The 15062-nt window shown below is 46.5% G+C and overlaps 1 protein-coding gene across 6 annotated transcripts in view; it reads right to left on the bottom strand.

Moving 5' to 3' along the window:
- The window catches only part of Vwa3a (von Willebrand factor A domain containing 3A), a 68710-nt gene that overhangs the window by 25934 nt on the left and 27714 nt on the right, over positions 1-15062 (bottom strand). For 5 of the 6 annotated variants that reach the window (XM_076941935.1, XM_076941927.1, XM_076941907.1 and 2 more), the window contains 9 exons: positions 12309-12434; positions 11345-11453; positions 11100-11165; positions 7837-7962; positions 7211-7346; positions 7009-7112; positions 4797-4877; positions 4329-4423; positions 3004-3123 (listed from right to left, as the gene is read on the bottom strand). In XM_076941935.1, the coding sequence (XP_076798050.1) occupies positions 3004-3123; positions 4329-4423; positions 4797-4877; positions 7009-7112; positions 7211-7346; positions 7837-7962; positions 11100-11165; positions 11345-11453; positions 12309-12434 (963 nt within the window). The remainder of the gene's footprint in view (positions 1-3003; positions 3124-4328; positions 4424-4796; positions 4878-7008; positions 7113-7210; positions 7347-7836; positions 7963-11099; positions 11166-11344; positions 11454-12308; positions 12435-15062) is intronic. The other variant, XM_076941938.1, reaches the window with a different exon arrangement.

The following is a 15062-nucleotide window of genomic DNA, read 5'->3' as shown; positions in this document are numbered from 1 at the left end:
CCTCTCTTCTTTGGGATCCATAGGCCTGAAGGTACACAAAATTCTGACAGTAAGCCCCCAAAATGTTGGAGTGTTGCTGGCCTGGGGTAGTCACAAGGTTTTCTGGTCATAACACATTAAAGCCAACTCCATGTGGGACAGTGCCAGGATTCTCAAGCAGAGACAGAGCATGGGCCAGTCTTGGCTACTGCCCTTATAATATTCTGAAGTCTCTTTTCTCTGCAAGAACTTCTTTATCCCCTCCTGTTCCCCTGGAACAGCTCACTGTTTCTTCGAGACTCTTGAAGCCCAGGCTCCTCTCACAGTGCACTTCCCTCTCAGGCTGAACTATGGTCTTTTCTGTCAATACACATGATCTCATTTTTTTTGCAAGACAGAATTGAAGATTCCCAAGAGGAGAATTTATTTCTTTATGGCTGACAAGGTATCTTTCTTTGCCCTTTTACTGAACCTAGGCTTCCTCTGTGCCAGTCTCTTCTGAGAAGCCCATAAAACTCCTTAGTAGACACATTCTGTGCCCCTCTTCCCAGTCACCCTGTACAGCGGTAAACCCTCCACTCTTTTTTTTTTTTTTTTTTTTTTTTTTTTTGTTTTTTTGTTTTTTGTTTTTCGAGACAGGGTTTCTCTGTGTAGCCCTGGCTGTCCTAGAACTCACTCTGTAGACCAGGCTGGCCTCGAACTCAGAAATCCGCCTGCCTCTGCCTCCCAAGCGCTGGGATTAAAGGCGTGCGCCACCACTGCCCGGCAACCCTCCACTCTTAAGAGCTTCAGGAAGCTACTTCATCTCCCAGTAGCTTCTCTCTTCCTTTTGACATGATGAACAAGTTCCCTGGAAAAGCCATATCACTACTGCTCCAGCATCACCACTGCTCCAGCACCACCACTGCTCCAGCACCACCACTGCTCCAGCACCACCACTGCTCCAGCATCATCAGTGCTCCAGCACCTCCACTGCTCCAGTACCTCCACTGCTCCAGCATCACCACTGCTCCAGCACCTCCACTGCTCCAGCATCATCAGTGCTCCAGCACCACCACTGCTCCAGCATCATCAGTGCTCCAGCACCACCACTGCTCCAGCACCACCACTGCTCCAGCGTCACCACTACTGCAGCACCTCCACTGCTCCAGCATCACCACTGCTCCAGCACCTCCACTGCTCCAGCACCACCACTGCTCCAGCATCATCAGTGCTCCAGCACCTCCACTGCTCCAGCACCACCACTGCTCCAGCATCATCAGTGCTCCAGCACCACCACTGCTCCAGCATCACCACTGCTCCAGTGTCACCACTGCTCCAGCACCTCCACTGCTCTAGCACCACCACTGCTCCAGCACCTCCACTGCTCCAGCACCTCCACTGCTCCAGCACCACCACTGCTCCAGTGTCACCACTGCTCCAGCACCACCACTGCTCCAGTGTCACCACTGCTCCAGCACCTCCACTGCTCCAGCATCATCAGTGCCCCAGCATCACCACTGCTCCAGCACCACCACTGCTCCAGTACCACCACTGCTCCAGTGTCACCACTGCTCCAGCACCACCACTGCTCCAGTACCTCCACTGCTCCAGCACCACCACTGTTCCAGCACCTCTACTGTTCCAGCATCATCAGTGTTCCAGCACCACCACTGCTCCAGCATCACCACTGCTCCAGCACCACCACTGCTCCAGTACCTCCACTGCTCCAGCACCACCACTGTTCCAGCACCTCCACTGCTCCAGCACCTCCACTGCTCCAGCACCACCACTGCTCCAGCACCTCCACTGTTCCAGCATCATCAGTGTTCCAGCACCACCACTGCTCCAGCATCACCACTGCTCCAGCACCACCACTGCTCCAGCTGCCCTTCCTGCTTCAACCCATCACTTTTACACATCTGCCTGAGAAGGTTCTCTTGCTTCCCTCCCACCACCTATGGTGACATTTCTTTAGGAGTCAGCTCACAAACCTTTGATGACACTTGGGTTAGAAATCCAACAATATACAAAGAAGCAAAACATTTTTGTTTCCTTGCCTCCCCTAAAATTTTAACTCTTCGTTGTATATTTTTCATTAAAGATGCATAGGTGAAGCCAGGCAGTGGTGGCACGCCTTTAATCCCAGCACTTGGGAGGCAGAGACAGGAGGATTTCTGAGTTCGAGGACAGCCTGGTCTACAGAGTGAGTTCCACGACAGCCAGGGCTACACAGAGAAACCCTGTCTCTAAAAACAAAAACAAAACAGAAATATACATAGGTGAATGTATTTCTAGAAATGGAATTGTTTTGCATGTATGACTCATAACCTGCTTGCTTCTGTTCACTCTCTACATAGACCAGGTTGGCCTCGAACTCACAGAGATCCTCTTGCCAAGTGCTGGGATTAAAGGCTACCATGATAGTATATACAATTTAAAACCATATTTGTAACTTACAAACTTTTGAAGTTACTATATAATATGTGAAATAGAAAATATATAATTTAAAAATGAATATATATTTTAGAAACTACATACTAAAAAAGAAACTACATATAATTTAAAAATGATAGAAATTTTAAAACTACAGCTGAAGCTATATGTAGCTTCAAATTTTGTATACTATTTACTTATAGATTAAAATTAAAATTTAATTTAGAATTGGAGTACCAAGTGTTTGCAGTTTTTGCCAGTGCCAGGCTAAGAATAAGACAAGGGCGTAGCAGGGTCTCTCCCCTTTCTCTGCTGAGTTTACCAGTTTGAAAGCCAACTGGGGCAATGGGCTGAATTACATTACCCTGGCTGATCAAGTCATGTGTTTTGGGGCCACTTACCACCTTTCCCCCAATGGGATAGACCTGCAGCCATTCAATTATTCAAGACCCCAAACAAGATCACCTGAATCAGATAAACAGATGTGCATCTTAGGATGCTCCTAACATCACCGTCTGTGGTCCTGCTGTCTGCCTGAATCCTAACCTTGGTAATGGCATCCACACCCAGTCTCTCCGGCAACCCCACCGGGGGACTCTGGAGACTTACGCGATGATGTTGAAGTAGTCTTTGTTGGACAGCTGTTCCTCTAGCAGTAGTCGAAGGGAGTGCTGGATATGAATAATGTACATGGAATTGGTCACCGAGACATCCAGCAGTATAACCACCCTAAAGAGAAACACAAGCTTCAAGAGCAACCTGAATCTCTCAGATAATGTTTGTTCCATTCCATTTAACTATTTAAAGATTTTTCCAGGGGGCTTTTGCTTGCCAAACTTATAGATGGCCAAGAATCTCTGTGGTTTGAGACGGACAGAAATAGGTTTGTAATAGAAGTATAAGGGTGTTGTGGGACTGTCTGTCTGTCTTCTACAGTGGAATGTTGTGGAGGTGGTTTAAGGGTTGAAGACTGCATTTGGTGATTTTCAAGTCAAAAAAACCTGTCTTCCCTTTGGTGTGTCACTACAGAGAACACTTGCAAAAAGACTCCTTATAGTCAGTTATACGTAACAAATAAGTCATACTGAGATGTCTCCCCTCCCCACTTTCAACCTCCATCACCTCTTCTGGCAACAACATCCTCATCTCTTCTTGGGAAACAGCACAGTTTATATGGTTCCCCCCACCCCCTCCCTATCAAGACAGGGTTTTTCTGATGTCTTAGAACGTACTCTGTAGACCAGACTAGCCTTGAACTGAGAGATGCAACTGCCTCTGCCTTCTGAGTTCTGAGATTGAAGGTGTGTGCCACCACTGCTCAGCTCATGTGAGTTTTGTGGAGCTGGCACACACCATGCTTCTAGAGTGGGCATTTGATCTCGGGCATTCAGAATATCACACCTCCTGGGCCAGCCTGACGGGGCACAGATACTGGAGCCCTGGAAATGCAAAGCTGGCAGAGAGTGGTTCCATGGCTGTGCTGCCACCTGCAGGGAAAACCCTATCTGAAAACAAAACCCACAGAGAGGAAGGCAGAGCTGAGGGACTCATGACAAGGCTGACCCTCTGGATCCAGCCACACAGCTAAGTGTGGTCTAGAATTTTCAGTTTCCTTCGTCAGACTTCTCTGTTTACTTTGAGCTTCAGTTATCCTTTTTAAATGTGGGGTGATAGGGACTTAGCCATGTAACCCAGGTTAGCCTCAACTTCTGAACCCCCCTTGCCTCAACCTTCCAGGAGCTGGGATCACAGGTGTGTACCACCAGATCCATCTCTCTGTTGCTTCTCACTGAAAGAGTCTTGAGATACAATGATGACGGTCAGTGTGGATGATGCTGGCTCTGAGGCTGCCCGATTCGATGATGTGCTGAGTAAACCTTGAGTCATACACCAGACCACACAAGGAACAAGAGTAAGCTTTGCATGATCAGTACCTTCTTTGATAGACAGTGCCCCAGATTCTTCTGCTGGTTAGGGAGAGCCACTGCAGCCGATTCTCATACATCTGCACAGCTTTCCCGAGCTGCTTCTGTAAAAGCGTGGACTACCATGAGTGAGTGTGCCAAGGGTGCCAATGAAAGCCTGGGGCTGTAAGGACGAGAAGCGCTACAGACAGCTTCTGGAAATGGTGCACACAGGCAGTATAAACATTTTGTTAGGGATGGTGCAAGTTCAGCACAAGACTAGGAAGGAAAGAGACTAAGTATTTCCTTCAAATGTGGGACAAGGCAGATAGCACCCCAAAAGTCCAGAGACTCTTACTTGTGGCATCCATGTTCCTATCTAAGGAGGTGCCCATAGGTGGAACATACAGGGAATCTGGTCAACAGCTTTTTGTCTATATAGCCCAAAGTATCTTCCTGCCACCCATATCTAATGGACTGGACCCACTCACTACTCACCTGGTACTCAAAGAGGACGGGTGGGTCCACATGGATATTCTTCATTGTTCCATCATGCCATTCAAATTGTATCATTGCTTTCTGCACTCAGGTGTGGACAGAATAGAGAACAGGTAAGCAGATACATGAATGGGAAATACAATTAAGTTGGGTACTGGGCTCTCCAGCTCACATGCATGAGAGGAACCAGTCCTGAGCACATATGGAGTCAGATTTTCTTACCCACCCACACATATGCCACCACTTGGTCTTGTCTGAAGCCATCTCCTGAGTGAGCCATGCCTGACAGCAAGCCAGAAACCTTCTTGGGGGTGGGGGTGGGACACCTCTGAACATCAAAGTTACTAATGCACAGTTGAGGGTTGTGGAATATGAAGAAGAATCAGAGACATTAAAACATACTGGCAGCTGGGTGCGGTGACACATGCCTTAAATTCCAGCACTCAGGAAGCAGGGGCAGGCATGCAAATCAAGGTCCAGGCTAGACAAGCTACACAGTAAGACCCTGTCTCAAATACACACACACACACACACACACACACACACACACACACACACACACACACACAAACAAACAGAGGTTTCTTATATTTGGGAATCCAGACAGGCCTTATAGATATTCAATATCTATTTAGGTTTTGATTTTTGTTTTTGTTTTTTTCAAGACAGGGTTTCTCTGTGTAGCCCTGGCTGTCCTGGATCTCACTCTGTAGACAAGGCTGGCCTCGAACTCAGAAATCCGCCTGCCTCTGCCTCCCAAGTGCTGGCATTAAAGGCGTTCTCCACCACTGCCCGGCCAATACCTATTTGTTATCCTGTTTGGTCATGCTCCATCAAACCATCACTTTTATCTGTGGCTTCATTTAGATTAGTCATCTATGCATTATCAGTGCTGTCCACTCCACACATCTCTTTTCCTTCCTTTCCAGCCTCCCATCTTCCTAATAGTCTTTCTAATCATTGTTCTGGTTATCTCTTATCCCATTCTTCTACTTTGCCATTTTTTCCATCCTTTCTTTCATCCTTTGGTATTTTATTTTTCCTGTTTCTATCTTCCCATTTTCCCCTTCCATCCTTTCACCTGTTCCAATTTCCTTCTTCACCCACCTACATTCTTATTCATTCATTAACATACATTTTCATTCATCCATCTATCCATCATCCATCTACTCACCTGCCTATTTACCAGATTATCTGTTTATCCTACCATTTATACCATACCATGAATGAATATTCATCCATCCATCCATCATCCATCCATCCACCCATCTACATTTCCATTTATCAATATTTCCATTTACCAGTTTATCTACCCATTTATCCACCCACCCATCCGTCTGCTCATTCAGCCTTTTATCTTTTTATCCATCTATCTTTTCTATGAGTCTTCACCAACTTCCATCTATCCAAGTACACGTCACTCTCTTCCTCCTTTCCAGCCTTCCTTTCACTCATCCATGGCTCAGCCACCCAGGGAACATTCATTGACTGCTTGTACTAGACTTGAGGATGGAGAGTCAGAGAAGAGAGCCTTTTAAAGGTTCGTACTTTGTAGAGCTGCGTATGCAGGAATGTGCTCTAGCAGCCACTGTACAGGTGTGTACAATGAAGTGAGGCCAACAAGAAGGCAAGTCTGTCATATTTGAGTGGGGTAGAGGACAACATTCATGGAGGAGATGACCATGGTTTCAAAGACAATCTTTGGTGCTGTCCTCAGGAACACCAGTCACCTCCTGGAGCTCACCAACAAGGACAGATTGGTTTGCCAGTGAGCCTCAGGGAGCCTCCCGTCTTTACCTTCCCTGTCCTGGGATTAAAAGTATCTGTGTACCACCATGTCTAGGATTTTTTTACATGGGGCTGAAGATCAAACTTAGGTTTTTGTGCTTGCAAACATTCTATAGACTGAGCTATCTTTCCAGCCCCTCCATTTTCAGATCTCTGAAAACCAGCGGTCATGGTAGATGTTTTTGGTTTGTTTATACTTTGGTGCTGGTTACTGAGCTCAGGGCCTCATGCATGTTGAATATACTCCATCCTGAGATGCATCTCCAGCCTCATTACACCAGATTTTATAAGTATTTTAAAGTCCTGAATGGAAAGCCTTAATCTCACCCAGGCTCTATGGTTTCCCTTGTCTGACATAACAGGATAGGAAGCAGTACAGGGAGCAATCCTGCAGAGGACTGGACAGAAAGTGACATTGAATTACCTCGTGGATAGTAGCTGCTACTGTTTTCTGGAGAATGGGCACAAATTCTTCCACAGGATTGAAGGCGTTGGGTGCCAGAACCTGATAAAGGCTTAACTTCTTGGCTGAAAATAAAGTTAGCTTTGAGGCGTTGCCTGGGAAGCCTTGAAGGTTCCAAGCCTGGTCAGCCACCTGGGTCTTGCCCTCCCTTGGGATTTAATACCTTTTAGACCATTGATCTTCAGCCATTCTGCAGAAGTCTTGTCCAAATCTGGGAACTTGATTGTGAGAGGAGCTTCATGCTTTGGAGGCTTAGACAAGAGACTGGTGAACGGCCCTTTGGCAATCTCTGTAGAGATCTACATGCAATTTAAAAAAAAAAAAAAAAAAAAAAAAAAACTTCTGTTACACAATCACATTTTAGAGCTGGTAAGTTCTTCCTCATTCACCTGCCCCTCCCCCCCCATGTGGCACTTCTTAAAGCATCAGCAGATACATTGAAGGCAATTCTGCTGTCCCCTCTCATCAACCATACCCCTATTGCTGGGGATTTTCTGAATTTTCAGGGGATAGGAAAAGGTCTCCAGAAACCTGCTCCTTTTCCCTCTGCCCACCTTTTCCCTGTGGCTGGGACCTAAGATGACAAGTCATCTGTCCATGGGCTTCGAATCACAAGGCTTCTGGAAACTTAAGTGACCAGTCTCCCAAGTCACCGAGGGACCCTTGACCTGCCTCCTATTATGCACAGTTTTAAAGTGAAAAACCAAGGCCCTCAGGGATTCGTTCATATGGTTAGTGAGTCAGCAACAGAAAGGCAATCCCAGACATCAATAATGGAGTGCCACCTACTTCTTTGATCATGTAGGACAGCTCTTCACATGGGTTGCTATGGCACAGGGCTTGCACTTGGCTGAGGAGGTCTTGAGCCTTGTGGGTTTCTGCCAAGAGCTCATCAAAGTCCCGACTGCTATAGAGCTGGGGGTGATGGAAGCAATGAGCCACTCAGAAGTCATGGGGGCGTCAGTCGTTGCCACGGTAAGAAAAGGCAAGCAGCCAAGTGAGTTCCCAGGGCTGAGTGAGTGGCTGTCTATTTAAAACCGGGGTAAGAGTAAACCAGACAGGGCCCACCAATGCATTCTGTCCCGCGTGTACAGTACTGGGCTGCAGAATTCTAAACAACTGGAAGATTTTCTAACTTAAAAAAAGAACATTTTAAGCCAGGTGTGGTGTGCACTTTTAATCTCAGCCCTTGGGAGGGAACAGAAGGGGGGGGGTCTCTATGAATTTGAGGCTCCCCTGGCCTGGACTACATAGTGAATTCTAGGACAGCCATGGCTTACGTAGAAAGACACCCCACCCCCAACAACACATATAAAGGGGACATTTTACATCCTCTGGAATGGCAATGATGACATTAATAGCAATTTAAAAATGTATATGGCAAGATGGTTCAGTAGGGAAAGGTACAGGCTCTGTAAGCCTGTGTTTGATCCCTGGAATCCATGTGAAGGTGAAAGGAAGGAGTTAACTCTACACTGTTGTCTTTAAATCTTCACATACACGCCTTGGCATATGAGTCCCTCCCAACACGTGTTAAAATAACAAGTATTACCAGGGAAGGGGGTAGTTAGAACACTTGTCTAGTATTGATGAGAATGGGGGATGTTATAGCTGCTGTGGCAATAGTTAATAGGCTTCTCAGAAAACCAAACATAGACTACAGATGTGTTAGTGGCCACCTGCACTTTCAGCACTTGGGAGGTAGAGACAAGGAGATTGATAAGTACAAGGCTAGCCTGGGCTACACAGTAACACTGTGCTTCAAAAATCTATAGAGAGTGCAGTCTGGCAGTATACACCTGCAATCGCGGAATTCAGGAGTCAGAAACAGGAGGATTGCTATGACTTTGAGGTTAGCCTGGGCTATAGTGTAAGACTGTGTCTTTTAAATTTTTATTTTATGTATATAGGCATTTTGCCTGCATGTATGTTTGTGCACCATGTGTGTGCCTGGTGTTTTTGGAGGTCAAAATAGACATTAGATCCTTTGGAGCTGGAGTAACAGACAGTGCTAAGCCACCTTTGGGTGCTGGGAATGGAACCTAGTCCTCTGGAAAAGCAGCCAGTCAGTACTCTTAACCACTGAGACATGTCTTCAGCTCTAGATCGTGTCTTAAAAACAAACACAAAAAACCTTCAACCAACCAGAAAAACAAAACAAAACAAACAAACAAACAAACAAACAAAAACAAGACAAAAAACCATATTCCACATCATCAACAGCAAAAGTCAAAGCTGGAATTACTGCAGGGCCCAGCGGGCCTACTTCAGCTCTGCACTGCATCACTGGATACACGGACTTGTGTCTGTGTTCTCCTCTCCACAGCAGCAACAACATTCACAACATAGCCAAAAAGTGCAAAACCCAAGGTTCATCAACAGATGAGGGGAGAAACAAAATTGATCATCCAGACAACAGAATGTCTCCTGTCCACAAAAGTGAAGTACTGTAGAGGCGACAATGTTTCGTGCCACGCGAGAGAAGCCAGTACAAAAGTGTATGCTTCCACTTAGGTGAAATGCTCACAACAGGTAAATCCAGAGACAGGAAGCCGACTGATGACTGCCCAAGAGTGGGGTAGGGTGAAGGTGACTAGGGAGTGCTCATGTGTGCAGGCTTCCTGTTCTTGCTTTACTTACATCTATTATCTGTTTGTCTGTCTGTCTGTCTGACTGACTGACTTATTTGTCTGAATGTTCATAGACATATAAGAGTACCATAGCTTATATGTGGCGATCAGAGGACAACTTGTGAGAGTCAGTTCTTTCCAGTATGTAGGTTCTGGGAAATGGAATTCAAGTCATCAGGCTTGGTGACAAGTGCCTTGCAAAAGTAGCAATGTGCCACCTTGCTGGTCTTTATTTCTTTTTTCCCTTTAAGACCAGGTCTCATGTAGCCTAGGCTGTCCTTAAACCCTCAGTGTAGCCAAGGATGGCCTTGAACTTGCCTCCATCTCCTGAGTGCTGGGATATTCTCTCTCTCTCTCTCTCTCTCTCTCTCTCTCTCTCTCTCTCTCTCTCTCTCTCTCTCTCTCGCCCTGACTAAAGCAGGCTGGCCTCAAACTCACAGAGATCCTTCTGTCTCTGCTTCCAAGTGAGTGCTGGGATTAAAGGCATGCATCGCCATGTCTGACAGGTAAAATTTTTCTTCAATCAACTGTTTTCAATCATTTCCTCTTTCTAGCCCCTACGATCTGTGACATCTGCAATCAGAGTTGGGACAGTAAAGTAGCAAAATGGGCTGATGCCTGTCCTTGACTTCTCAACATGAAAAGCTAGATAGACTCTGTGACACCTAAATGAAGCTGAAGATTTGGGAGATGACTTGTGAGGGGCAAACACTCCTTCACGTGGTGCCCTGGATGACTGTTGGCAGACATGGCTGTTAACCGATGCTTCCATTCCCCTTGTTCTGTTTTGAGACATGGTCTCCCTGTGTAGCTGGCCTAGAACTTGAGACCGTCTTGATTCCCCATAACAGCAAGCCAGTACTAAGAGTATGAACCATCACACGCCACTAGACTGAATCCTGCATCTGCCAGACAGAATTGCTGTATGTTGACCTTTATCTCCTCTGACCACGCAGTGTAAGCGGTGCTTAGCTGTTAACTGGGACAAGGACACCAATGAGTGGCTTGCCATGGACTGGAGCACCCCTTCTGTCCTCCTGTAAGTCTCTCCCAAGAGTGGGGGCTTATTTAGGGGAGAAATGTGCTTCATTGCTTCAGTCTGGGGGCTCTGGTGGGAACTAAAACAAGCTGGAGCTGTGCTCTTATCCCGAGACAGTGATGGAGGATTCTGACCGGAACCGTCCAAATGTCCACTGTCGAAACGTCTCGAGATTCACAAGGGTGTGACCAGCTCATCAGACAAGCTACCCAAGGAGCCTATGACTTCAGCTTAACCCTGTTCTCTTCATACTTTCAGGGTCCTATGATTTTACCTGTGCAAGTCGCTGAGCATGAAAGCCAAGGATGATAAAGCAGGGCAAGCAAGCTCATGGTGTAGCCTTGGAGCAGGGAGTGGGTACAGTCGGTCTTCCAAAGGCTTACCTCTGATTCTGGGCTGTAGCAGTGGTAGTAACCCCCAAGGGCATCTGTGAGGTTCTTCAGAACAGCCTGGAGGATGACAGAGTCAGCCGTGGTAGCAAGGCCACACCGATATTTTAACAAACCTTTCCTTGGGTGAGCCTTCAGACCCTCCCACACTTCCTGTTTATCCATGGGGGAAAGGGTGCAAGAGAGGTGTGTTCTAGTCCACAGCTTGGACGGGATGGGGGGGCAATCCAGACACTCACAGAGGGCACATGATCATCACATCTGTAGGTGGTTACATGAATGAATTGGCTCCGTCCCAGGGTGGACTGCTGGATGAAGTCAGACAGAAATTCAGAAGGCTGATCTGGACTGGGGAGCGGATGGAAGAGAAGGCATGGCTATTCCCACTGAAACTGTGCTGTGAACATCCCAGATCAAAATGGTAATTTCCAGAGAACCCCCTCACCTCTGTGTGTGTGTGTGTGTACACTTACGTGTGCATATCTTCATGTATGTGATTGTACACTGTATGTGTGTGCATGTGGAGGCCAGTAGTCAAAGTCTTGTGTCTTCCAACACCACTCTTTACACTATTTTTCGAGATAGGGTCTCTCACTGAACCTGGATTGGCTAGTCTTGCCGTCCAGTAAGCACCACCAATTGTTGCTGTCTCTGCTTCCCCAGCAATGTTTTTTTTTTGTTGTTGTTGTTTGTTTGTTTCCCATGAGTGCAGGGGATGTGCACTTAGGTCCTGAAGCTTGCAGGCACTTTACTGAGCTACCTTCCCAGCCCCTTTACTCATTCTTTGTTTGTTTGTTTGTTTTGTTTTGTTTTGTTTTGTTTTGTTTTGTTTTTCGAGACAGGGTTTCTCTGTGTAGCCCTGGCTGTCCTGGAACTCACTCTGTAGACCAGGCTGGCCTCGAACTCAGAAATCCGCCTGCCTCTGCCTTCCAAGTGCTGGGATTAAAGGCGTGTGCCACCACTGCCCGGCCCCTTTACTCATTCTTAGCTGATCACCTGTGTCCCAGGTCACCTGGGTAAGATGCGGAGCTGGGTGGACAGCAACCCTAGCCAGTCCTGGCTTCCCTGCCCAAATGTGTGTGGGTGGCCTATGGATGCAATTACTCTTTCAAGTGTGTGTGAAGCATCATGCTTGGTGATTTTTTTTTTTCTCAGACACTGCTTGAGTCATCAGCCACCTGCTTAGTAAGAAAGGAGGCCTACCAGCTTCTCAATATGGTCACCAGAGAGTTCAGCTCCTTGTGAGCAAGGACTTTCTTCAAGGCTTGTAGCAGATTGCTGCTTCCCTCAGGCTGCAGTGTCTTTACCCAGAGCTTGAGTTCCTGGAGGCTGGAAGGAGACACAGCAAACTAACTATAGCCACACGCAGTTTAACCACCCGGTTCCCTTGGACTTGGTAATAGCTTTTGAGGCTCAGTGCTTTGACAGGATGCTCAAACTGTAGACTAGGACATGTTCTAAGAAATGTCTGTAGGTGGTTTTGCCATTGTGTGACATCACTGAATGTAACTTACAAACCCAGATGGCTCAGCCTACCACATATCTGGGCTTTGGGGTTTATCTGTGGTACAGCCTATTGCTTCTAGTGTTGTGATGCACGGAACGGCAGGTGGTTGAAGCAACCATGAGAAAAAATAAGGCAATGAAGGAGATGAGGGGAGTACAGGATGAGGTTGCAGGGTGTGACACCACAGACTGTTATACAGTAAGCCTTTGTTATACATAGAGAGGGAGCTCTCTAAAACATTAGTCAAAAGCATAGGCAAGGGGCTGTGGATATAGGCTACTTAGGAGAGGTGTTACCCAGCATGCATGAGGCCCTGAGTAACATCCCTAGGATCAGGGGAGAAATAACCATGGTTGCAGTAGTTATACCAACTAGGAAGACAGCCATTTACTGTTATTGTCAAACATTACACACTGTACCAGAATTGTATCGTTCAACTTCTATAAGGCTGGCTGGAAGCACAGCAGCTCTGACAAGACAGGAAATGTTCAGCACTGTTATCTTTGGTTCTTATTTTTATTTTAGGCATACCTAATCTATCATCTCTTTCCCCTCTCTCCATCCATCCATCCATCCATCCATCCATCCATCCATTCATCCACCCACCCATCCTTCCATCCCTGGTTGGCCTAGAAGTCTCTATGTAGACCAGGCTGGCCTAAACCTCACAGAGACCTGCCTGCTTCTATCTCTCAAATGCTGGGATTAAAAGCCAGCACCACCACATCCAGTTCTATTATAATTTTATAAGACCACATCAGATTTGTTATTTACCAAAATGTGCTTCCGTGACATGTGACTGAGTCTTTAGGACTTTTATGAGGTGCAAGGCCCAGACAAGTGTTGGCTCATTTAACTCTAACCATAACTCTTGACATGGATATGTTTATTTACATTTTAGAGATGAGGAGACTCAGGCTTGGAGTTAGAATATGCCTAACTCGGCATGACAGACAACTGGCCAGACTAGGATTTTATACCAACCCTGGCTCTGGAACCTGAGTTCTTAATAGATCTGCTACTTGAGCACCTGGAGCTGCGGCTTTTCCATAGCTCTTCTGGGAGCCAGATGTTGGCATGAAGCATGGAGTTGATCTCTGGACTCTATAAAGGTTCTGAGAACAGGAAGGTACTCTGTAGCTGTGTCCATGTGTCTCCAGAGCCACTCATTGGTAAGCATGGACACAGCTGAACTCAGATGTAACGCTTCTGCTCTTCCCACCTCTCTTTCAGCCTGACAGAAGGAATGTCCCTGGCAAGGCCTTGCCTCACATCTGCAAAGCTCAGGGTTCAACTCCAGGGCAGAAATGAAACCCTAGTTTGCTGTTTTCATTATTGTTGCTGTCAAGTTCCCTTTGGCTCTTATGGTCCTGGGGCTGCAGCTCAGAGCCTTGCACATACCCTGAAAATAATTCACCACTGAGCCCGAATCTCCCTTCTGAGCAGAGAGGACGAGGGAAGCTGGGGAGCTCTTGACTGCAATAGTAGAGTGACTTCCAGCTTAAGCTGAAGTGAAGAACAGTGAAAAGGCTCTCACTCAGAGTGGCTGCCACACGACAGGTTTCTGGGCCTCATTTTATCTTGACAACAACTCTGAAAATAGCACAGGTATCACTCGCTCTGTTCTGAGAGAGAGAAAGAGAGAGGCAGAGAGGCAGAGAGACAGAGATACAGAGAGAGACACAGAGAGAAGGAAAGACAGAGAAAAAAAAGAGAGGCAGAGAGACAGAGAGACAAAGAGAGAGACAGAGAGAGAGACAAAGAGAGAGAAAGAAAGAAAGAGACAGAGAAAAAGAGAGACAGGGAGAGAAAGAGAGAGAAAGAGAGAGAGAGAAAGAGAGAGACAGAGGCAGACAGAAAGAGAGACACACAGAGAGAGTATTGTGGTCGAGGCCAGGGCTGGACTGTCCTCTTTAAAGCTGGTATTGTACAAAAGGGAATCAAAGCTTAGGTTTTTAGGTTTTCATTGCATCTATTTATTTGGTGGGAGATAGAGTGGGCTTGCTATGCTGTGCATGTGGAGGTCAGGAGTCAGTTCTTTCCATCTGATCATGTGAGACCTGGGGAATTGAACTTAGGTCCTCAGGCTTGTGGGCAAGTGTCTCTATCCTAAGCTTAGTTAGTTACCTTGTTTCCTGGCTCCACTCTGAGCTTTGCAATTCCAGCCAGGTATATTTCCTGTGGCCAAATTTCTTCATTTACAAAATGAATATTATGATTCTATTGCAATGGCTATGGATTTTAAATACGTTCATACTTGTAAAGTACCTGGCATGGTATACCCAATACCAATCAAAGACATTGTCAACATGGAAAACAAATTTGTAATTTCTGGCATAAACAGACATTCCTATATACCTCGTTCCAAAATCCCCCAAATTGCACACTAGCTTGTCCAACTAGAGGACATCTGTGCAATGGAATAGTATGTAGCCACTGCTGGTGAGCTG

Source organism: Arvicanthis niloticus, chromosome 1 (assembly GCF_011762505.2).
Source record: "Arvicanthis niloticus isolate mArvNil1 chromosome 1, mArvNil1.pat.X, whole genome shotgun sequence".
In the NCBI taxonomy this organism is placed as follows: Eukaryota; Metazoa; Chordata; class Mammalia; order Rodentia; family Muridae; genus Arvicanthis; species Arvicanthis niloticus.
Note: the sequence above shows the minus strand (reverse complement) of the source record. Positions and strands in the feature narration are given on the sequence as shown.